The 24,699-nt window shown below is 32.6% G+C and overlaps 4 protein-coding genes and 1 long non-coding RNA gene across 7 annotated transcripts in view; 1 reads left to right on the top strand and 4 right to left on the bottom strand.

The window, feature by feature from the left end:
- Nucleotides 1-615: 615 nt before the first annotated feature.
- On the bottom strand, nucleotides 616-2,281 carry LOC136342656 (venom acid phosphatase Acph-1-like). Its single transcript, XM_066288728.1, has 7 exons — nucleotides 2,146-2,281; nucleotides 1,960-2,064; nucleotides 1,661-1,906; nucleotides 1,414-1,608; nucleotides 1,234-1,357; nucleotides 927-1,141; nucleotides 616-819 (listed from the first exon to the last, which is right to left on the bottom strand). Exons 1-7 carry the CDS (start codon nucleotides 2,248-2,250, stop codon nucleotides 703-705), a joined length of 1,107 nt encoding a protein of 368 aa, XP_066144825.1. The 5' UTR covers nucleotides 2,251-2,281; the 3' UTR covers nucleotides 616-702.
- Nucleotides 2,282-2,293: 12 nt separating this feature from the next.
- Nucleotides 2,294-8,805, bottom strand: LOC136342094 (facilitated trehalose transporter Tret1-like). 3 transcript variants are annotated; one of them, XM_066287709.1, is made up of 4 exons: nucleotides 7,701-8,805; nucleotides 4,632-5,093; nucleotides 3,638-4,576; nucleotides 2,294-2,416 (listed from the first exon to the last, which is right to left on the bottom strand). In XM_066287709.1, exons 1-3 carry the CDS (start codon nucleotides 7,735-7,737, stop codon nucleotides 3,672-3,674), a joined length of 1,404 nt encoding a protein of 467 aa, XP_066143806.1. In that variant the 5' UTR covers nucleotides 7,738-8,805; the 3' UTR covers nucleotides 2,294-2,416; nucleotides 3,638-3,671. The 3 variants fall into 3 exon arrangements, with proteins under 3 accessions (XP_066143806.1, XP_066143883.1, XP_066143717.1); XM_066287786.1 differs by lacking the exons at nucleotides 2,294-2,416; nucleotides 7,701-8,805 and adding an exon at nucleotides 6,631-6,973 and having other exon boundaries at nucleotides 3,005-4,576; XM_066287620.1 differs by lacking the exon at nucleotides 2,294-2,416 and having other exon boundaries at nucleotides 3,006-4,576.
- An 87-nt stretch (nucleotides 8,806-8,892) lies between these two features.
- On the bottom strand, nucleotides 8,893-13,359 carry LOC136341677 (facilitated trehalose transporter Tret1-like). The gene is made up of 4 exons (XM_066286937.1): nucleotides 13,005-13,359; nucleotides 11,190-11,393; nucleotides 10,022-10,279; nucleotides 8,893-9,969 (listed from the first exon to the last, which is right to left on the bottom strand). The coding sequence occupies exons 1-4, from the start codon at nucleotides 13,072-13,074 to the stop codon at nucleotides 9,053-9,055; spliced, it is 1,449 nt and encodes a 482-aa protein (XP_066143034.1). The 5' UTR covers nucleotides 13,075-13,359; the 3' UTR covers nucleotides 8,893-9,052.
- Nucleotides 13,360-16,141: 2,782 nt separating this feature from the next.
- Nucleotides 16,142-17,812, bottom strand: LOC136350572 (uncharacterized). The gene is made up of 4 exons (XR_010734178.1): nucleotides 17,150-17,812; nucleotides 16,997-17,090; nucleotides 16,857-16,914; nucleotides 16,142-16,254 (listed from the first exon to the last, which is right to left on the bottom strand). It is a non-coding gene; the product is annotated as an uncharacterized lncRNA (long non-coding RNA).
- Nucleotides 17,813-19,711: 1,899 nt separating this feature from the next.
- Nucleotides 19,712-24,699, top strand: part of LOC136341163 (5-hydroxytryptamine receptor-like) — a 142,423-nt gene continuing 137,435 nt past the window's right edge. The window contains exon 1 of the mRNA XM_066286116.1: nucleotides 19,712-19,730. The gene's annotated coding sequence lies outside the window, so the exon portion shown is untranslated. The remainder of the gene's footprint in view (nucleotides 19,731-24,699) is intronic.

The following is a 24,699-nucleotide window of genomic DNA, read 5'->3' on the forward strand; positions in this document are numbered from 1 at the left end:
ATTTTTTAGTTTGTATCACCCTGTACTTCAATGCCTGCTAATTATTCAGCCTTAACTGTATACGTTCACCATACCTGCATATTATACCTCATTGCATTAAGTGGATAAGAAAACCAAGAGGAATCGCCATACTATAATATCTTCACAGATTGATTTTCGAAATGGTCTTGGAAAATTTTTTGAAGTTCTGCTTAAGATTTTTCACTGTAGAGCCGTTTTAGATATTATTTTATTTTTATTAAAAAAAAAATAAAAAATTAAGTAACTTTTTGTTTCTATTAGTGCTGAACGTTGTCCTCACATTTTAGATTTCTACAAAATTTTACTCGTGGATCTTTCTGTTTTGCTGTTTTGCTGTTTTCCATTTTATGGTTGATATAGCTTTACGTATTCTGTCTATAACCTTCTTTTTAGAATTCCCAATATTAATTTATATGCTCTTTTTACTAGTTGTTATTTAATTAGAATTTTCGGAATCGCCTAACCCTACTCTAAGATTAACTTTTTGCGTTTTACCTTCATTATTTAAAGTTTCGTATACAAGATTCCAAAAAAGAACATACACTTCTAATAAAATGTAGTCCGGTTACAATCACGTATCTGAATAATCCCCCATTTGAAGAAATAAACACTATATAAATAGGCGAGTTAAGCACCATTATAATATGATTAATTAATGATTATCAGTAAGACAAACTCATTTCACACTGGTAAAATGTCTTGCACTAAACTCCTAAATTTGGTTAAAGGGCAAAAATGGTTGCATCCTGGAATATTCAAGGCATGGGGTTTACGGGTAGAATAATCCTGATAATACAGCTGAAAATTTAAAAACGTTGCCTTCTAGTAATGCAATTTTATCTAATAAAAGGTTTTTCAGGTTTTGCATATTTGTTACGTATATAGAAGTTTGGTTCACATCTTACCTGAAGCCCATATACCTCATCAATTTCATGTACTTCAAAAATTACTATTGACCCATATGGCGGAGGGCGAGACATCTGGTAAGCGTCCAACGATAGAACCATAGTACCAACGTTGAAATCATGGGCGGAGTATACAAACATTTTCCTTGTAGATGGTGACAATGAACCATTTGCAACACTATCACTGTCTTGCAGAATCTTGTTGACCAATTGACCTGTAGAATCATATTAGAATATTGTATTACTATTGTTTCAAATGACCAAATTAACCCACATCTTTCTGTTTAAAAATTATCACATTGCTTACCTGCAAATTGGCGTCTCAGAACTGTAGTATTAGTGTATATATAGTAGAAATCTGATGTTAAATCTGTAAGAGGTTTGGGATATACTTGGCTGCACCAATCAGGCAATTTATAGCCTAGTTCAGTCTAAGGCAGAGGTAACCTTTGTTTTTCAGGATTGTTGCAATTGATTTGATACTCACCTGGATTTTCATGGTATCAGCATATTTTAAAGCAACACGGTAGTCAGTAAAAGGAATTCCAGTATACCGGTTCAATATAGCCATAGCTGCCCCATATTTACCACTCAAATACGTTGAGATTTCTGTAGAATTCAAAAGTGCTAGGAATTCTTTACAAAATGTTGGAGATTCCAGGATAAGAAGGGAATTGAGAAGCTGTCAATGGATAAATATTAAAAAATGCAAAATTCACTTTCAAATGTATTACTGTGTCATTTTCTAAAGGCCAGTAATTGTAAGGAATTGGCTGCCAAGGAAATCCCTCTTCGCCACTCCAGTTGTCTTCACATTTGGGTGGATACAAGCCAGCAAGCATTAGCATGGCAGACATCTTGGTTCTGTTGTAGTCTGTAGTCCTCACGTCCAGGGTGTTTATGTTCCAAGTCTCTCCGAGAAATTCCCCGTAACTTTGTCGCAAGAAAAGCCCCATTTGGTACGCTGTTTCTTTGCCCGCCTATTAAAATATTTGCGTATCATTTTGTTTTTGACAATTTTAAAACTATTCACATTCGTTAATTGTGCAAACCCTTCTGGATAGAAGCTCTCATCAGTATATGGATTGCCCTCCCAAATAGAGTCATATTCGGGGTTTCGATTTCCATGCCGGAAAAGCTAGAAAAATAATCCTCTCCTTTATTAAATTTACATTAAAACGTTTTAAAGTAGCATTTGTTAAGCCCTTTAGGAACTCACCACATGTAGCAACTTCAGAGTAGAGGTAGTATTGTGACCCATAACTACCTCTTTATCCAAAAGCGCAAGGATTACTAAATAAATTGATGCCTTAAGCTGTTTCATCGTTGACTTAGAATTATGTCTTATTCGATCTTCACCAACTTGTCGTAAAAACTGAATAAAATCGCACAACTTCAACTCTTTTTATCCGAAATAACAGTTTCACGATTTCGTCTTATTTGTTTGGCGATTAACATATTACGAGTTCAAAAGTTTTATTAATTTAAATCTGGAATATATAGAATCATAACATAATGGTTTTATAAAATGAGGGGTAATTTAAAAGATTAGCCAAAAACAGATCTGTGCAAACAAAAAATCGTGTTCAGAAGGAGAAATGTATTTAACATGTATATTTTTCTACTGTTAATTGCCTAATTATGAAGGCTCATAGTTCCGTAGAAGTAACCATAACAATCAGATGTAGAACTAACGTTTATGAGACGAGTTGGAAATTAATTCAGAGTTAATCCGTGCGTGTAATGAAGAAACTTAAAATTATGTTATTAAATTCTATTGTCTCTAGCTAGATTAAAAAAATTTTCACAACGAAATTTTAAGTCAATTTCGACATCACCTCTCTGAAATTCTATGTGAAATAATTCTTTGAAAAATATTCGGACGTAAAAATAATCTGGGGGCATGATAAAAAATAGAGGTATGTGACAAATAAATTATTAAAATTTAGAAATAAGCTATAGGTACATTAAAAATAATTTTACAAATTCTAAGAAAAACTGAAATTAAATATATTAGAATTGAATGAATTTTTAAGATATCTCAAAATTTGGATCGTACCTACATTAAATTTAAATTTAATATTTGAAAAATTGCAGCAGTTTTAAAGGAACATCTAGAAAAAAATTGACGTTTTAATATCCTTTATATGAATCATGAGTTAATCACAAGATCAAGGCTAATTGAAAGACAATTTTATTTCAACCAGAGAAATTGCATCGTGAATTTACGCCAGGTACAATTGAACCTTGTGGGATGAAGTGTTGAACGATAGGAAACATGAACATAACGTAAAATTTGTAACAGTTATAAATCAAGACTAGATTGCTCCAATATTAAAAAGGAAACTTGAGGAAATCTTTAAGGGAAAAGAAAACTATAGACCTTAAGCTTTGTTTTCTCTGTGTGTGGACCTTGACATACAATAAACACTTTCCAACCCAATTCCATATTAAACATACTTTATTTAATTATTTTAGGAACTAAATTTTTATATTAATTCTAAAAATCGTGTTTTATATTAAGTTAATTACGATATTAGTATTTAGTTCCTAGAAAATTCAGCTAAAATGGGATATTATCAGGTGTAATTCATAACCATGAGGGAAAACTTGCGATCAGGACTAATGATCATAATCAGGAGGAACATTGGTCATCAAAACTTATCTGGTCATATTCATTAACCATAATCATTGAACACATCTTTAAGTACCTTCAAAGTCGAATCAAACTTTTGCGTAGATATTTCAAGTAAGCCGAGTGTAGTTCCTGTTATTATTCTGTATTGAGAGCAATCTATTACTTTCCTCCGACTTCAATAACACTTGTATTTCTTCTAAAGTTTTTCCTTTAGTTTCTGGGATATAAAACACTGTTACAATTACAGTACTAAAGCACCAGATGGCGAAAATATAAAACGGCACCTGTATACCAAATGTATTTTTCAGTTGATGGTACATTTGTAAAGAAATCACTGAGAATCCTACGTAAAATGCGTCTGAAAGGGTCATTCCTATAGCTTTCATCTTGGCAGAGAATAACTCGGCTGTTAGCACTATCGGAACTAGTCCTATACCAAATTTAAAAGCTGCTGCATAAAACATAACTGCTACTGGTATCAACCAACTGACTGAAATCATCTCCTGACCTGAGTTTTTCATATTAAAGTATACTGCTATTATAAGTAAGCATACTCCCGTAAGGGTTCCTGAGGTCATCAAAAGAGCTCGTCTTCCAAAGTTATCTATCGCTAACGAAGCAGATATTGCAGCTACGAGCATTAGAGCTGAGAATAGTATTCCTGCAGTAGAAGAAGATATATATTTAGCACCAGCTTCATCTAGAATTGAGTGAAGATTCATAAGCATTATTGAAATGCTGCTCATATGTTGAGAAGCGTTAAGCCAAATCATGATCAGTAAAGCTTTTCTGTTGCTTTTGACTAGAATAATGTCCTGAGGTTTTCCTCTCTCACTTTTCTGCCTTTTAACTCCTGCTGCGATATCTGAAAGCTCCGACTCCACCTCTGTGTCATGTCTCAGTCTTTCCAGAGCATGTTTCGCTTCTTCGTACCTGTCTTTGAATAGTAGATAGTAGGGGGATTCTGGTATAAATGGAAATGAGCATAATGTTATACTGTTGAAGCATATACCTGTAAATTAGCAATAATTGCAAGATTTTAGTATGAAATTAATCATAAAACAAACCTAGTACACATGGTACCCAAACAGGAGTAAAAGGTGCCACACAATACACCAGAACAATTCCAATGAGCATCATGAGGTAAATTATACTGGACAGAAACCCTCGAATTTTATGGTCAGCTATCTCAGCAATGTACATAGGTGCAGCTACAAACCCAGTGTCTCCAGCAATGCCCGCGAAGAACCTTGCCACATATAAATACTTTATATTGGGTGTTAAAGCTATTGCTACCCAGGAAAGTAGAGTGATTACTGACGAACATATGAGGGACCCTTTTCTGCCTATTTTATCTACTAAAAAAAGGTTTATTGGGATTCCGCAGCAGCCCCCCAGCATGAGGATGGTTTCCAACCATTCAGCTTGGTCAAGGGTCATTTTGATTGTACTGTCTTTGGACATTAGTTTGGGGATGATGGGGGCGGTCCATCCATATTGCATACCATCTGAGACACATGAGAAGGTACCTAAGATAAAACGAATGGTTATTTGTAAATAAAATAAAATGCGGCTAAAATAGTAGGGGTTAAGTTGTATTCTATCTGTAGAGAAATCTTAATATAATTCTTTATTGAAAAGATTTAACAAAAACACGATTTCATTGCTTTTTCATGAATTTGCTGTTATTAATGTTACGAAATATTAATTGCACGTTCATAACCTACAGCGTCATGAGTGCATAGAATTTTGGGGAGCTAAAATGAAGGCCCAGATAAGGACAATTAAGAAATTTACCGGTATTTTTTAATATTTCAAATAGACCAAAAACTGCTGTTACTTTTTCTAAAATATATTAAGAATCCTTGTTTTTTTTTAGTACATCTTCCTAGCTATATGACTAGTACAAGCTAAGAAAGAAGAATGTAAAAGTAAAACAAATTTTTGTATTTAAAACGCCATCTTTTTATAGCTGATTACTCTGTATATAATCTTTTGATACAATAAATTAACCGCATTTGAGACTATAATGCTAAAGCCTTTTAGAAAACTGTGCTTTCAAATGAATGTAAAATATACTTAACATTGAGATATTAGAAGTCATAATATATAGGAAGATGCAATGTCAAAATATCTTTAAAGTTTTTCTGTTTTTGTTTTTTTTCTATATAAAAACTGCTTAAGAAATAAAGAATTACCAAATTTTATTCAATTTGAGGAATATAAATTGTTATGTGTGTAACCACTTAAAAATGCATATTTTAGGGAATGAGCGAAATGAGACAAAACATAATATTCTACGTGTATGGAAATATAAGTTCCACCCAGGCTTTCGAAATGCAAGAAAGTACAAATTTTGCAACTGCAGTAAAATCTGTCTTCCTTCGGATTTAAAAATTTTATAAATTCCTGAAATGAGAAATTTCATAAGGTCATTTATGAGCAACTTCAAAATCAACCTATTGTACCTACACTTGACCTTACATTAGGCGCGAATCATGCAGTATTTAGATAAATTTTTTGAACATTTTCTTGAAAAATTATAACAATCAAACTAGATTAAGAATCAAATTCAATGTTAGAACAGTTTTTAGTTAGAAAACGCATTTCCTTTAAACTTATTAACAATAAAATCACAAAATGTATTATAAATAAACACATAAAAACTGTTATACATGTACAAACTTCCTTGCGAATAAGTTAAATTTAATATAGATAAAATCTTTAAGCATGTAAAAAAGAGAATTAAAGAATTCCAAAACCATGAAAAATACAAAAATTTGGAAGATCAAAAGTATGCCAACAAGCCTTTGTTAATAGTTACTGTTTTGTAAGATTAAATTAAAGAAAAGTGCATATATGTATATTTTTTAATAAAAACCGATGTAGTCTTTTATTCAGTAAGCATGGATAATACTTGATAATATATATGCTTGAGTGAGAGGACAACCTCCGACTCGCAAAAAAAATTAAACATCAACAGGTACCAGTTAGAGTAGTCACCAATACAGAAAAGGAAAAAAGGCAGGTTAAAATAAATACAATGATCAGACACTAAACACTTACCTTAAATTAACATTTTTTAGAAGTTTCGGCGTCCATCTTTCATACATTTTATTATGTTGTAAATTAATTTTTTTTTTCCATTAATTTTGTTAGATTCTAAAGATGCTTACAGATTTGTATGGAAACCGTTGACGAGGGTTTTTCTCTGACCCGTTATAAAAGAGCGAACGCTATTATCAGTTTTAATTAAGAATAACAAATAAAATAACAGAGAACAACACACACATACAAATAAAAGAAGGAAAAATGTGGTTCAAGGTGGCAGCTATTTATGTTTACTGCATCAATTACATAATTAAATTTTAATGTATTCTTTTTACATGACATGTATTGTCATTTTAACGCAGAAACTCAATACTTATCGTATAACCTTTCGGCCTCCAATCAGCTTGAACCGATGAATTAAAATTTTCAGCACTTTTAAAATAATATCGAATATTGAAGGGAAAGGTCTGAAAATTCGCAACTACATAGAGGTTGAAATGTTTACACTTGAGTCCTTATTATTAGCCTCGAGGCTTCACCAAGGCTAGTTCTTGTGTGGAGGTTAATTGTCAATAGTAATAAAATTTTCAGAGCTGTCCACAGGGGAATTCCAAGAGTACCACAGAAATAATGATAATAAAACTATGATTGAACTTCAATGTAGCACAAACATAATAAATATTTAAAAAATGAAACGGCCCAGATTAAGAATCAACCATCATTTGATCTAGAACCAGCGATGACATCAAACCTAATTTCTTTATCATCTATAAGGGTTAAAGACATTAATATCTTGTTTTTATTTAACTGGTAATGATTGGTATTAATTTTAACTATAATTACACAAATATCCTAAATTCATGCTGTTCAGTAAAAAGAAAAGCCAAGTAATTTGGACCAAATTAATGCTTGTTGTAGCATACTCTATATTGATTTGAGGATAAAGGTTTTCAGCGATCAATCGGTTTTTTATGAGGTTGTTAAACTCTAGATGTGTTACTCAACGCACAAAATTTTGTAGTACCAAGAAATTGATAGTTACTACCTCAAATTTTTCAAAACGAATAAGATATGTCTGTACTTACTCAAAACCGCAGTGGTAATTACACGTTTATATTCCATTTAAAATTTAACAGTTGTTACCACTAACGAATATACCGAATTTTGGACATAAACTAAGCAAGCGGAAGACACAACTCGACCATAGTAAATCAGTCTTGACTAAAAAATAATCTCTTATATGTTTACCATTGATATCTAGTTGTGAACTTTAAACTTAAAAGAGTTTGCTGGAGCCTTAATCGATTCATGACGGTCATTTAATACAGGGCATTGTATAATATTAATTGTTTAGTGGATATGCCTATACGTGCGGTTGATCTCAGATTGGATTTAGGTTTTCCTCTTTTACTATGTGTTTAACGTTGTTTTTTCTATTATATCGGTCAAGGAGTAATTTCTCTTTCGGTATGCGAGTGTGAAAAATCCGAGTTAACCCTCGATACGTAAAATTTGACCTTAAAAATACTTAAATTATTCACAGTTTAATCATATTGAGCTTTGCAATATGAGTCTACCATATTCAGAAGAGGTTTCGTTCAAAATTTATTCAAAGTCTAATACCTTCACATATTTATACTAGGCATCAAAAGAAAATATTTTGGAAATAAAGAATTTCTAAGGCGTATACTGACGAAATAAAAACAAACCACTAAACCCCCGCTGTTTCAATTTAGTTTAATCCAAAAGCTACAAAGTGTATTATTGTAACCCCCTAGGGGGGTCGTTGGCAATAAAGAGTGTATTTATGTTGCTTTATTACTGACGAAATTAGCATTAAATATTCTATTAAAACTTTGCCAAGGCAGGAATTTTTTTAATGCAGTCCACCTTTTCCACAATTTTCTCTCGTTAATTATTATTGCAAATTTCCATGGGCCCAACTGTCGCATCTGCCTTCGTTATGCAGATTGGCATAATATGATTTTGACCTCCATTTTTCTTCTGCAAGGGGTGTTGCGAAATTGAAATTTATGAATCGGAGGTTCTATTCCATCATTAAATAAAATAGAGGTATTCTAGCACAGCGAAGTTTCGAAAGTTCGGGATTCGGGATCATATCTCATTAATGTTGCTTTATCGAGGAACATTTTAATTAGACATGACAATTGAATTGTTCCTGAGGGGGCGTGGAGTATATTTTGGAGAATTTGATCGGAAAGTTAATATGTTTCTAGGTTAATTTGGGTCCTCTGGGGGTTAGCGAAACCATAAGACTTATTCATTCAAACGTTTAATACAAAAGTAATATTTCGTATCATTTTAAAAATAAAACAGTTCCAAATATTAATTAAACTTGTACTATCATGATTATAGTCTCTTCAACAAATAAAATTTCTTCTAAAACTTCCTAAATCTGCATAAACTAAAATTGTGTTTAAGACACAAACGCCTCGTTCTTGTACGCCTCAACTTCGATATTCGGCTTAGCGTCGTCACCCTTCGTCTCGTTTCCTTTCAAAATAAACTGAATTTCTTCCAGAGTTTTCCCCTTTGTCTCCGGAATAAAGAGTAGCGTAAATATTACCGTACAAAAGCACCAGCAGGCAAAAATATAAAAGGGCACGTGTATTCCCAAGCTGTTTTTCAACTTGTGATATATCTGTAGAGATATTACGGAAAACCCGACATAACAAGCATCAGATATTGTCATCCCTATTGCTTTCATCTTTGCTGGAAAAAGCTCAGCTGTAAGGACAATCGGAACTAAGCCTATTCCGAACTTGAAAGCAGCAGCGTAGGCCATTACGGATAAAGGTACCACCCAGCTTACGTGCATAACTTCGTATTCTAAGTTCTTTAGAGTGAAGTATAGTGCGATCACTCCTAAGCTTAATCCTGCGAAAATTCCTGAGGTAACTAGTAAAATTCTCCTTCCAAAGTTATCTATGGCTAGCGAAGCTGACATAGCTGCACAGAACATTATAGCTGAGAAGATAATAGCTGCTGTCGATGAAGCGATATGCACAGCACCAGCTTCTTCCAAAATCGAATGCAGATTCATCAACATAACAGAAATGCTGCTCATGTGTTGTGAACCATTTAGCCAGACCATAATCAAAAGAGCTTTCCTATTACTTTTGATTAGAATTAGGTCTTGAGGACGTCCTTTTTCGCTTTTTTGTCTTTCTATGGCAGTTGCAATTTCTTTGATTTCTGCATCTGGATTTCCATCTGGACGAAGTCTCTCCAGAGATCTTTTGGCTTCTTCAGGTTTATCTTTGTAAAGAAGATAGTAAGGTGAGTCTGGCATAAAGGGGAATGACACAAGAGTCATGGCATTAAAGCAGACACCTGTAATAATATAGTTTTTATCCAACGTTTTAAAAGGCACTAATATGCCCACCTATCACACATGGTACCCATAAAGGAACAAAAGGTGTTACACAATACACCAACAATACACCAATCAACATCATTAAATAAATAATACTGGAAAGAAAACCTCTGATCTTTTGATCTGCCATCTCAGCAATATACATTGGAGCTGCTACAAATGCGGTATCACCAGCGATACCAGCGAAAAATCTTGCAACGTATATGTATTCAACACTTGGAGCTAAAGCAATGATTATCCAGGCCACGAGAGTAGTACTGGAGGATCCTAGAAAAAGTGTTTAAGTAGTTCAAGATGTCTTTGTTTGGATTTTGGTGAAATTCTTTGATTTAATATAATTAGAGTTGACTATAGACCATTACAAAAATCATAATGCGTTTCTCTTTAATGCACAACATAGTTTTTTTGTAACAACTTTTAACCCCATTTTAAAGTCTATTCTACTAGATTTCAAGCTATGAAAATTTACAAAATATTAATTTGGCACTACTAAATTCAGGGTGATGGATTAATTGGGTCAAACAGCCTGTAAAATGTCCTAAAAACGTGACAATCTACTTTCAGTTTGTGTAAAATGAAGCACGATGCTAAATGATAAATTTTCGACCTTCTAAGGTTGAAAATTTGAAAATGTATATTTTTTTATCATAGAGTTAATTAATTTATCAAAGATAGGAAAGTTAAACTATTACTTTCCAAGTATTATCGCTTCAATTTTAGTAGAACAGAAGCTAACATGAAGTAAAAATGTACTACTGTGTGAATTCTTGGTGGTACGTTAAAAACAAGCATTCTTAGCTGATGACATCATAATGATTTCGACGTATAAAACAATTTTTATCGATATGAAAACGGGAGATTTAAAATTTCCAGTTTTACAAGAATTTGGGTCACGGCTCATTGACGTAGGAGTATACACAGCTTCTGATGATTCTACATTTAAAGCCTAAAAACTATCACCCTGAATTTCACTAGAAGAAATTCGAAACTTCCATGTTTTTGGTAAAACTTTGGTGCTCTTAATAGTGGCTAAAAAATAATTAATGTAGTGCCTACTTAATTAAATAAGTAAACTTCACTCTAAAGAGTTTTGTATATGAGTTGAGAGAAATCTGGTTGATTTTCTTGGTGACAACTGAATAAATCGATCAAATTTAACTTCACGATATTGTGTTACCTATAAGAGACCCTTTTCGTCCTATTTTATCCACCAGAAACATTGTTAACGGTAATCCACAACAAGCACCAAGCATAAGAATAGTTTCCAGCCATTCTGCTTGATGTTGTGTGACAACAACTGGACTATCCTTCGAAAGTAGTTTGGGAATTGCTGGTGCTGTCCACCCATATTGCATGCCATCTGATATACATGAAAGTGTTCCTGTAAAATGTATGTTTATGAAGATAATATTATTCTCAAATGGTCAATTCTGCTTATGACCTTCACCAAAAAAAAAGGCAAGACGTTAAAAATATGTGAAAACAATACGTTAAGAAATTGAATAAAAGCAATTATATTTGGGTGTTTTAGAAGATTTTTTTAAGGGTAATTCGATTCAATTGAAAGATCGTTTATTAAATTGTTACAACTGAATACTCTTTGCGACATCAGGCATGACCTCTATTTTGAATTTAGGTTTTTCCTAAAAAAATGTCTCTAACAATATTAAATTAAGCTTGACACAGTTGTATTGTAAATCAGTATGTCCAAAGAAAAAAAAACGGTTTTCATGTTATGTTGATTCAATGTTTGTTATAATACAAATTGTATATTGATTAAGTTAATATTGTAAATATATTTTGAAAAATTTTTCCATTATTATGTTAGTATGTACTTGAAACAACCTTGCATCAATTGCGCTATGAACGTATTTATTGCAGAAAAATTGATATAAATCATTTTTTCAAGGACCATTTTGTATTTATAATATTAAAAATATGATTGTCGTTTCTATAGTTTTGCATCATTAATGCAAATATGTTCCATAAATCGATAAATATCGCAGGTTTCGCTCAGATGAATGTCCACTTTGTGCAAATCAATGTAAATACATTTCGTTGACTTTAAATCTATTTGTAAACGTGCAGTGAGAAGATGCCTCATAGTCAAATGATTAATGATATTTTTATATCAATAACGATACATTAGTAATATAGCAAATGTCAGTTGTTGTGGCAAGGACTATTTTTTCGTGCATTCAATAGAAGATGATTCAATTTTACCAGATCTGACACCTTGCATTATGAAAGCACCCCAAAAACGATAATTTAGTTGGTGAATAATTGACGTACACGATGGACTTAGACGTTATTATAAATGAGTATACGAAATCCAGTTTTTCTGTACGTATTTCGGGAAATGAAAAAAAGAGAAATCTTAGACTATAAATTGTAGTTTTCTTTGTGGTCATTTATAAAAAAAAATTAAAAAGCTTGAAAAGTTTCTCGAGAACACTGCTTTCCTGAGAATATAATTAATTTAATTGACACCCGTAGGATTTACCCCGAAGAATATAACAAAGACTTAATATTAAAGAAAAGACATTCTCGACCACAATGCATTTTTTACCATTGGGGTAATTTCTTCACAAGAGGAAATATTTTGAACTTGATTTGACTAAAAACATCTTGGCGTTGACCATAACTCACACTTATTAGAAACTGTCCATATAAGTCCATTAAGAACGAAGTAGAAGAAATAAAATAAAAAAGATATTTCGTTGATTTGTTTTACCAAATTTCCAATGATTATCTTCAGAAAATCTTAAAAAATTATTCACAGGAAAGTGTCACTTAAATCTCGATTATTCGCATAATTATATATAATAAGATCGTGTAATATTATTATAGACAAAATATTGCCGGAATCTGTTCCACAAACACATCAAAAGAAACTGTACCCCATTTGCCTAATTCCTAAATTTTGCATACACTTACGAGACGTTATGCGTTAATTTCTTAAAGTAATCGCCACATAATGCAATTTTCATACCTGAAACAGCAGCTAGCAGCTGCGGAAATGTCCCTTGAAACTTGTCGGTAACACTTCCAGGTAACAACATCTTGACAGAAATTTCACCGAAAACTTAGCTGATACACATTCACCCACTGCAAGAACAGTCTGCCTCGCAGGTAAACAAAAATCGCGCTAGAGATTAGCAGTGACCTTGCGATAAGCCTAAAGAAACCAGTACCGCAAGAATAAAAGAAAAATAAGAACTAACAGATCCGTTTCGCTACGTGGTACCGACAAGGGTACTGCCAGTAATCACCAGTGGCCGCTTTTTCTCCTGCTTGAGACGATAATCGACTCACGTGTAGCACGTCAGAATGGCTAATGATAAGTTCTCTTTGAGTATCACTATGATTTGAGGTGTTCTGTGGAATTGCCGTTCTGGATTGTTCATGTAATATAGTTAGGGAGCGGCCAAAGGAAAATGTGTAATTCAATTTTTATGTGTGAAGTTACAACGGATACTGAATTGATGGATGGTAATTACGTATACTGGGAAACATTACACTTAAATTTAAACAAACTGTTATGTGTTCTATACACTTGAGACAAATTGTGCAAGTTTTCTTTTATTCTATTTAAGAACAATGCTTTACAGGTAAGTAGGGAGTTGTTTTGACTGAGAATTGTATGCAATTGAATACTCGCTCGAACAACCCCCAAATAGAATAAAAGATTTTACAGTTGACCCTTCAAACAGTACAAATTTAGCAATTTTTTGTCTGAATTTACAGTTTAACGGCCGAAGTTCAAGAATTCGTACATTTTTTAATTAATATGGTCACATAAACAGGGTAATTCAAGGGCAATGGTAGGTTAGATGATTCTGAAAAACAGGTTAGACGTTACATTAACAAACTATCTTAAGCATTTTTCAAAATAACAGCCGATTATTAGATTTTCTTTATTATGAGTATTTTGTACATAACTTAAGAAACGATATCGGTATGAAAATGTACAAAAAACTTTACAATTTGTCTTTTGCAAAGGTATCAGTTATAGGTCAAATGAGAAAAACGATACGATAAACATAATTACAATAAACGTAAAAAAATTCACTCTTTTGCGAGCATATAACTCATCGGTATAGCCGCGGAAACGACATGTAAAACGAAATAATACAAGGTGTTCCGCTAACAATTTATCATCCATCTAGCTGCCTTATTTTTGATATAAAAAAAGTTCAAACGAGAACCGCACTTCATTTAAGGGGTAGAACTTAACAATGGCCTCGTTACTCCCCCGCACGTGACATAAACGTCAGTATTTTAATAGAACCCCTTATTTTTTTTTAGCATTTTTGGATATATGGTTTTATTTAAATTTTAGTTTATGAAAGGTGTTCCATCTTGGAAATTTACCGTTTTTTAGTCATTCTGGATTTTTTTTAAATTTAGACAGCTGTATGGTGCCATGAAAACTAGTGTTGTTTCTTATCTGTGGTAAATTTCGGAATTGGCCTTTCCGACCCAAAAGAGAAGAACTTTCACTCTTTACTAAGTACCCGGAGGATAGCTCCTATTAACATTGCGACCAATAAGGCGAAGCCAAAGAACCCGAATTGCACTTTATCCTCAGCTCAAACAAACTGAGTATAACGTTCATCCTATGTGAACAGTACGGACAAAAGCTCCTATTACCATCACACCCAGCAAAGGGATCGAAAAGGACAAGAATTCCACACCATATTCGGCTCGAATTAACTGAGAATAACCTTCACCATTACGCAATGTCTTGGACGGAAACTACAGTAAACATCACACCCAACATGAAGATCCCAAAGAACACGAATTCCACTCTAATCTCGACTAAAACTAACTGAGAATAACATTCACCCTTACGGAAGGGCTCGGATGGAAGCTTCAGTAAACATTACACCCAATATGGAGATGCTAAAGAACACGAATTGCACACTATTCTCGGCTAAAACTAACTGAGAATAACATTCACCTTCGCGCAAATGCTCGCACAGTAAGTCCTCTTAACATGAAATCTAAAAAGAGGATCCAAAAGGACACTAATTCCACATTATCCTCAGCTAAGGCTAGCTGAAAATAACATTAATCTTTTACTAAAAGCTCGGAAGACCCTAGTTTTTAAAATTTAGAATAATTGCAGTTAAGAAGGAAAACTATCTGTTAATTAAAATATGTAAAAGTTGAACATATTTACATAGAATCCAGTAGTCAAATCGACCACCCTGTAAATAGTTTTTACTTGTATCGTATTGTGTATTCTGATCAGGTCAAGAATATCGGAACGGTTATAGATTGTAACTAGAGTTAGAGTTAAGTTATTGTTAAGGTACTGATGTACCCCTTTGGCACGCCCATGGCAGACTTTGGTTGGTGCGTGAGAATTCCCACCGAGTTACTTTGTCGGCATGGACATTACCTGTGATAAGCTTTATCGGTGCTAATATTGCAGACGCAATTACAATTGACGAAATCGCTGACGAAGGACCTTTTATCAGTTTCAGCACCACGGTCCAATGCGGCGAGTAGTTCACGTGGTGTTAATAACACTAACTAGTGTAGGCCCATGGTGCGCCGCAAGAGGGTTTAGTATTTAAGACTTTCCCGAAAATTGGGAGATCGTATTTTATTCGTTGAGCATCTTCAAGAGTCACATTTCAATGTGAAAACCAAAGCCGTGTCCACCCTCGTAAACCCATTTTTGAATTATACCCTAGATTAACGAAATAAAAACTTACATTTATAAAATATGTAACATAAACACCAATTATTCGTTATATTTGTTGAGTTATGGATTTTTAAGTCATTAACGTCGTCAAAATTTATTCAATGATCGAACTAAGATAAAGCTTTAGATTTATTAGATTTAGGTTTAAAGTGGAGAAGGGACACTTCTGTGAAATTTAACATACTCTTGAAGGTTTCAAGATGCCCTTTTGTGGAGTCATATGGGTTACCGATAGGGATGATGAAAATGGTATAGTAGTGTGTTACTGGCTCACTTTCTGAGTGGTTTTTAGCAGAACAATATATTATTTTAAAAGTCCAACATCGTATTATTTTATATAGCCTATTCTCAACAATATCATATAAAAGTGGGGGAAACATTGTAGTATGAGTTATATCAACTTTCTACCCTTATCGCTCCAAAGCTACTATAACCCATCTCACCTTCATCGTTTACTCTCATGGCTCCATTCTAAATGTGGTAACAGCTAAGAACACGTATCTCCCAATACGTCATTCTCGTTCACCTGAAAAATTACAATACAGTCCTTTCGCACTTCCTTGTGCGTAGGACTGTCCTATTGCAATTCTCTTCAAAAAGAGTGTATTCCGTTTTTGCAATTTAATACTCAGGGAAGAACAGACGTCCAAGCGTCAACAGCTAGAGCCTTTTACGATACAATTAGATGATGTTGATTTCGGACAACAATTGAGGCCTTCGAGCTTAATAAAAACACTTTTAGAGACCTTCATTTTACACTACTTTTAAAATCAACTAAGTATTAACATAATTCCGTATGTGAAGAACAAAAACCATGTTCAAAACAATATCGTTTGTGCACGCTTATAGAGCCTTTTTCGACTTAATGAAGGACATGAATCCCGAATAGCAATTGATGTCTTTGCGCCTAACAAAAGCACCTTTAAACACCATCATTTTACTCTGCGTTTAGAATCGCCAAATAATTATCAATATGACCCCATACGTCAATAACCAAAAGAGATGTTGAAATGTTCTTTGTATGGTTTTATATAGCTTTTTTTCGATATAAATGTATGACGTGTGAACCGGAAGCGAATGTAGAAAACTAAAGTTAATGAAAAATGTAAATACCAGTTTAAAACTAACATAAATTGCTGCTGCAAAATCACTTCATTCAGCTTTCGGTTACGTCGCTCTCCTTGACCTGCCAATCAAAATCCAACAATCAAAACAAAGACCAACAATCAAAACCTCCTCTTTTAAATTAAACCACAAATCCCTCTTACCTAGATTTTTTACTTTCAAGGTCCATTCTGAGGTTGGCACCATCCAACGGCGTCTTTCCAGTTACGACGCTCTCGTTGATCTTACAAAACTTACCTGTAAATAATAGAAGCAATAATCAGAAACTCTTCTATTAAACCACAAATTCATCTTACCCCGATGTTCGATTGTCATAACCCCCTCCTGGGGTAGACATCATTCAACGATGTATTCAATCGGAGGAACTGTCCCCCCTGCAAGACCTTCCTCATTTTGACTCACGGTTGAATGCGACGGTTTAAAATGAGAGAGTATGGGTGGAGACCTCGTTCTACTTAGCCTAGTGGGGGGAACGAACTTCCGACCACCAGGGCACACACTTTTATTATCGCATAAGGAGAAAAACAGTTTTTGACGGCATCCGCTACGACACTGGATACTAGATGAAAGTTACAGGAAACCCCTTTGCCATCAGTAAATGTCAGCAACACGACACCCATATTCAGCCTCAAAATATTAGCTGTACTTAGGACGCATCGCATGAGTTTCTAAAAAAAAAGACCCAATTAATTATTCCAGATTGCGAATATCTTGTTATTCGTCACGCTAACCTAGGGCTGAATTACCTTAAAAACGGTATATTTCCAAAAATTACATCCTTTCTTGCAAGTTTACAGCTCATCGATCGAATCACGGTAAGGATAAGTAAAACAAAATAGTGAGCACCATATAAAGATATTGGCGATATCGAAGAATTTCCGAAGATGGCGTGTAGATTGCGAAATCTACCTAATTAGGCAGACTTTATCAAACTAGGCTTTGTACTAGTTCAATAACGAAAAATTGCGCCTAAACGAATTAAATAGTCGGAAACGATTGTATGATGTATTAAAACCATAATATGAATGTGAAATAAACATTAATCTATCAAATTGATTCAGTTAAATAAATCAAAATAGGGAAAATCCTTTTTAAAAGATTAAAATTTAGCAATATCCACAGTTTTTCGGGAATTATTAATTAATGCGAAATGGAATTATTTTGAAAAAATCTATCAATCTATATCAATACGAAAAAGTATATTCAAATAAAGCAAAATTGTCAAAAATCATGATATTGCTCTGAAACTATAATCCCCTTGATAGAAACAGGAAATTCTTTAAATTTACAAAGTTAAAATTGTTCTAAGGGAGATTTTTGGGTAAAATATTGTATAATAGGAGATCTTTAAAAAATAAAGTACGTAAAAAATATGAGATGTTAAGTTACTTAAATTTTTTTTCTAAAAACTTTAGTGAAATCCTGATATAAAAAATATATTTTTTAACAATATAGTGTTTTGTTTCATAATATTGATATAGAAAAAAACTTTTATGTTTTTTTAATAAAAATGAGGCTCATGTGCCCTGTTTTCCTTAGTGATTCAATTACTTCAGATTTGAGTATCTATATTAAGAGCTACAAAATTGTTGTAATAAACTTTTGAGAAGTTACGTGGTATCACGCAATGTTTTGTTAATTTAATTAAATAAAACCATGATAAACAAATCATAAGACGCTTCTGTCTTAGCATAAGGCTACTATATGTTAATTACTTTTGAATTAAAATTAGATTAAAATTATTACTTATGGCCATAAAGTACTAACAATTTAAAATAAAATGGACTTCAATTATGCGATTTTTATAATATATTAATATATATAATATTATTGGCACAAAAATTCTGTAACATGAGCAAAGAGACTATTTGAGGTTTTATTATTTTTTTATTTTTCAGTAACTCTTTTCCAAGTCATGTTACATATATAAAACTGAAGATCTGCTGACGACAGTGTATTCTACGTCACTAAATCTTGCGCATGGTATTTTTACTTTTCTGAAAATTAAGGATAAGGGAATTTAAAATTTTTTTTAAATATGGAATCTTTTCAAAACTCTTAATGAAACAATTTAAAACATATAAGAACCAAGTGCCTCGTAAAGTAGTTCGACATGCATGGGGTTACCACAAAAGATACAGGAATCTATTTAATGAGGGATTTTTTAGATAATTTTATAAAAAAACTCATACCTGGTTTACTAATTGCTTCAGATTTTACTGTTTTCAAAATGGTTTTGCGATGTTAGTTCTAACTGTTTTCTTAGAAAACACCCATACTTTAGGCAAATTAACAAAAAAATCTCTCTCTAAAAATTCCGTTAAAAGAAGCCATTGTTTCTTATCTTTTACCGCTCAATCCGGATGCACAAGCCGGATACAAGCAAATCTTTTTCTTTCCAATTTTCTGGTACACTTCTAGGTATTTTGAATACAATTTCTGACCAATTTGACTTAAAATTATTGAATAACTACCAGAATAAATTTGGAAATTTCGCGACTACCGCCGCGTCATCACCACCCCACACCGAAAGAAAATCAAAACCTACTGAAACTTTAAACTAATACCTCATAAGTGGCGTTTGCGGACATTTGATGTACTAATGAAGGCATTCAAAGAAACAAGTGCTACCAGTCAGGAATGTATGCTCTATAATATTCACCCTTAAGTAACTATTACATACGTACATGCTTCAGGGAAGTGAGGAAAAAACGTTTACATTTCGTATATGTCCAATTAAAACGTAAACCAGCAGCCATCGTTGGGAAGAGACCTTGAATTTCATATTTTGACTCGCTGTGACGTGGCAGTAATTGTAAAGTGTAAACAAGTTTGGGATTGTCGTGTTAATTAGGACACATATAAAGTTCATTTCTTGTAAGTACCTTTATTATTACTTGATCGTACTATCGGAAAATTTTGGAATGGAAAATGCGAAAAAAATCGAGTTCAGGGCGGTAATGAAATTGCTCATTTTTCTCACTACTTTTTGTTGTGTATTATCGGATAGAAATTAATCGTACTTTATACCGAACTATACAGGATGGTCTTAAAATATTGTGTTAAACTTTACCTCTATATTATTTTCACAAAAGAAAAAAAGAGCTATGTTGGTTTTACATGAAAATACGCAGGTGTCGAGATACAATATGTCAAAGGTCGACTTATTTGTTGAAACTTTGTCTATAGCGGTAACAGTTAAGATGCACAAAATCAGTGGATTTTTTTTATTTCTTAAGATTTAATTTTTGATGTGAGTACCTCAATGTCTTTTGGTAAATTATCATCAACATAAAAAAAAATTACTAAAATTGGTTTTTAATTCTTTTACGTAGATTAGAGAATAATAAATTTGAAATGAAAAACAACAGCTCTAGTTTTTCAAAGAAATTTCGTCTATGATGAAAGGGATTGTATCCAGAATATCTTTTTAAGTATATTCTTGCTATTTTCGCATCAGCAACACTTACAAAATGGATTAAATGGGGAAAAATTTTATTTTTTGGAAACTTTTAGTGACTTTCGAAGTTGGGGTACTAAATTGTTTTTGGTTTGCGAGAATGAAATATACTCAAAAAAATTGTCACTCTGATAAAAAAAAATCATAAAAAGTGTTTTTCTGTTAGTTTTATCCTTCATAATATAGGAATATTATTTTACACTAGACAGAGTGATTCCTATGGTCCACTTGTTACAAAATTTGGGAAAAAACAACGATAATATTCTGCCTAATATAGGGTGTCCCAAAGGACAAATAAGTATTGAGTGCTGGTAAAAAATACAGTGAGTTAGATAAACTTATCTTGTACAAATATTACTCGCTTTCATTCTACACAATGTGCAAAATAGTTTGTTTATTTTGTAAATTGGAAATAAATCTCACAGTTTTTGATTTAGAAACTTGTAATGGTCCGTTGGGACGCAAAAGAAAATTGTAGGCAATTGTGCTTTATGAGCTGGAACATCTATGAATACTAGTGGATTTATTACTGTCTTTGCAGATACATTATGATTATTATTATCAACACTTGTCCAACCCGTTAGTAAAAACAAAATAAGAGGAAACAGATTATTGCATAATATTGTTAGAAAACCGATTTGTTGTTCTATATTGTGATAAAATTAAATTTATTCTCTAAATTACACATCTGGATTTAGGCTACTGTACTTTTCTTGGTCAGTTCCGAAATGACAGCTCGACCATCAAGTTCAATTTGGTCTAAAGATTTTCGCTAGTAACGTACCTTAAAAGTCTCTAAAAGAAAAAAATATGCGGTTATCTTAATTAATATTGACGATGCTTAGTAGAAGCGATATGCGTAGGAAAACATACAAAAAACTGTACAATCCTCCATTTGCGAAGGTACTAGGCTTAGCTCAAACAATAACAACGGTACAATGGCTTTCAACCATTCTCAAAGCCTCTACAGTTTCTTTTTGCAGCTGTACAACTCACTGGCTGACTCATGATGCACGACACGAAATAAATGTATATTCGAATTAAAATATTTCTATTTGATGGAGATATGGAAATTGAATTCGGTAAATAATGATTTCATTTCATCCCAATGCTGGACATACTTATATTAGACACGCCGTATATGAGTTTTAAAATTTTTAAATAAAAATATTAAATTAATGTCACAAGTCGAATATCACTTGAAAACCTACTTCGATTGTAACTTCACAATGAAACTGCTTCAATTTTATTTTACATCATTCTGATTTACGAGTCAAAACTAATAAACGACAAAAACATACAAAGCCTGGCAACTTCGACTTTTGTCACTTAAGAAGAAATAAATTTTGGTGGCCCTCATTTTCACTCAGTAATTGTTATCTACAGTACTGACCTAGTTCAATAGTCTTTCAAACAAAGGAACCTCCGATTGTACCGATATACCGATTAACACTTCCAGATTACGAGCGTCTTATTCGTCGCCGCGTTAATGCTCATCTTAAACATCTACATATCGGACGAAAAGGTATAAAAAAACTTTACAATCTGCCTTTTGCAAAGGTACGAATCATAGGTCGAACGATAATCACGACATAGTGGCTTCATAACATTCAAAAACTTTTACAATCGATCTTGGCAAAACAATATTATACGGTGTCTCCAATACAAATATGTACCAGAGGTTGAAGAATTTCTAGAATTAATGAAAATAATGCAAAATTTATCTAATTAGGCAAAATGTAAACTTAAACACGGAAAGTTCCTTTCAAATAAAACAAAACTGTAAATGATATTACTTTGATGCAAATTAAATGTAAAATGTACATTAATTGATAAAATTTATTAAATTACGCTTTAAATAAGTTAAAACAAAGCCCAGCTTGGGGACCTGGACAATTTGGTGGAGTTTAAGTTTCTACTTACCAAGTTACTAAAATTTTGGTGTTTTTTTTTTCAATTTCCATAGATAATATTACGATTATATATAATCGTAATCTCTCAGTATAATAATACAATCTACAATAATATTTTCATTACATATCTCATTAAATCATTTAGGGCTGGAGATATAAATTAATGTTTGCAGATTATTATTAATGAAGTTTGCATCATTTACATCGAAAATTTGTCGCTCCATAATCACAATAATTTAATTCTGTGTTGTATTAATTGTTTATTAATGAAAAACGATGGACGAGAGTTTATTAAATTTTAGATTTGCTTGTTTAGAAGTAAATAATCACTTATTAACTTGTAGTATTTACGCATGTAAATTAGCTTATTAACAATGAAATTTACTTCATTTTTAAGATTTAATTCGGTCAGCAATCCAGTGTGGCAGAGACATTTTCGTAAGTGTTAGGTTCAATAATTTTTCTTCGAGAACATTTGTGCCAATTTTTACTGTTTTTTAAATTCAAGTCAATGTTATCGAGTAGTAAAAACTATAAGCGCACATGAGATGTAAAGTTTTGTCGCACGCATGCCAATATCATATACCGACAAAAAGTTTGAACACTGTCACATGCCACTTTGAATTACATGTGGTAAAACTTTTTAATGCCTACATATAATAAAATGCTATTTTCAGCTCGTAAAAGAGTGTGCTAATGCCAATTAAGAGCGCGCTTGTTGGAAAAGAGAATTTGCATCAGGGTTTTTCTACTTAAATAAAATTACAAAAGAAAATTCAAAGAGGCATATAAATCGTATATTGAATAAACTCGAAATAACTTAATGTAGCTACTAATGGTTCTTTTGTGTGAGAGGAATAATTAATTATTAAAGTATTTCTCTATTTAAGATAATGCTTTTTAAAGCGAGCAGCGCAATTAAGTTAATTGGAGCACAGGTTGTGCTTGTTTAGGTTAAAAGCTGAAAGTTCATTAATAAATTCCGTAATTACTTCGTGAGTAATTCTGGACCTCAAATCATTTTAATTTAAAGTTTTGAATGAGTATTTGGAATGTTTTTGAATAAAAAAAAACCAAATACGTGCAACATGAAATGACAATACTCGTATGTATATATGTAATAGGTTCAAAAACTACCTTTTTTTTGAGTTTTTCAATCTACTAACATCATTGAAAATTAATATCATCAAAAAAAATTTCATTAAGGTCAATTTTTTATAATCAATTATCAAACAAACTTTGTCTCAAAATACTGATATTGAATATTTTTATTATTTCCTTTCCATATCCTAACTCTTTGAAGGCACGTAACTATCTTGAACTAACCTATCAATGGCATTAGGGTTCATAAATCTTTATTTTATAGTTGCAGGTACAATTTTGGCTCTGTGCCTCATTGAATCATTTAAAATTAAGTCTGCAAAAATATCCTACATGCGCTACATAGCCTTCTGGAATGTTTTGATATAAGTGTTGCAGATTTGTGTCATTATAAGCCAGTCGTTTCATTCACCACAAAAGAATATTTTGAACTTCTCAATTCGTATATGACAATTTGCTATTAGTTGTTTGATAAGATTTGCCACAGTAACAAATGGAGATAGCATAACGAGACTCATAGAAACGTTCAATCATTGACCAAAAAATGGGGAAATTATCCTATTCAGGGGCATGGTGTAGATTGTCTTTGTTTATTCAGCAGGATTTCTTGCAAAAACTGTTTTTTAACAGGTCAATGTATAGCATTTCATATCAAATTGCGGGGTTTTACGTTGGTTTCACCTGAATTATATTTACTGTATTTTGGTTCATGATGTTCAGACATTCCACAATCTTATGCTATAAATTATGCAATGAAAAGCTAGGGTCTGCGCAGAAAAACGTTGAATTAACATTTTTCATTCAAATAAATTATTCATTTACAGGTCCTTCAAAAGAAGATCATTTTCACTCTTGATGAATTAAACTTCTGGATCTGTGATATTGTGGTTTATTGTTAAAGGAATTTGCCTAATTTTGCATATAGGATTTCACATTGCCCTCGATTCAATAAGCAGATATAACCCTATGATATTTATTACATTGCGATGTTGCTTATTTCAAGGTTAAAGCATACATACTGTATTTCTGGGTTTTCTATTATTTGTGAACATATTCGTTATTTTAGATCCACACTTGGAGTATGCTTGCCAGTAATCTCGCTAAAAACGTTGAAAGAATTACTATGCTTCTAAATGTCAGTCCGCATCGATGTGTTGATGTTGCTCACTTAACTCAAGTTAAAAAGGTTAACTTACATTTAGCCGCAAGATTTTTTTTTAACACACATAACTTGACCATGGTGTTCGTTGTTTCAACAAATTATAATGATTTGATGATGATATATCCGGCTGAAATGTTGAAGGCATGAAAGACTGCATGAGTATTGATTAGGGAGGAAGAAAGTACTTTTTTTCAATTAGTTCATAATTAG

This window comes from Euwallacea fornicatus, chromosome 1 (genome assembly GCF_040115645.1).
Source record: "Euwallacea fornicatus isolate EFF26 chromosome 1, ASM4011564v1, whole genome shotgun sequence".
Classification (NCBI taxonomy): Eukaryota; Metazoa; Arthropoda; class Insecta; order Coleoptera; family Curculionidae; genus Euwallacea; species Euwallacea fornicatus.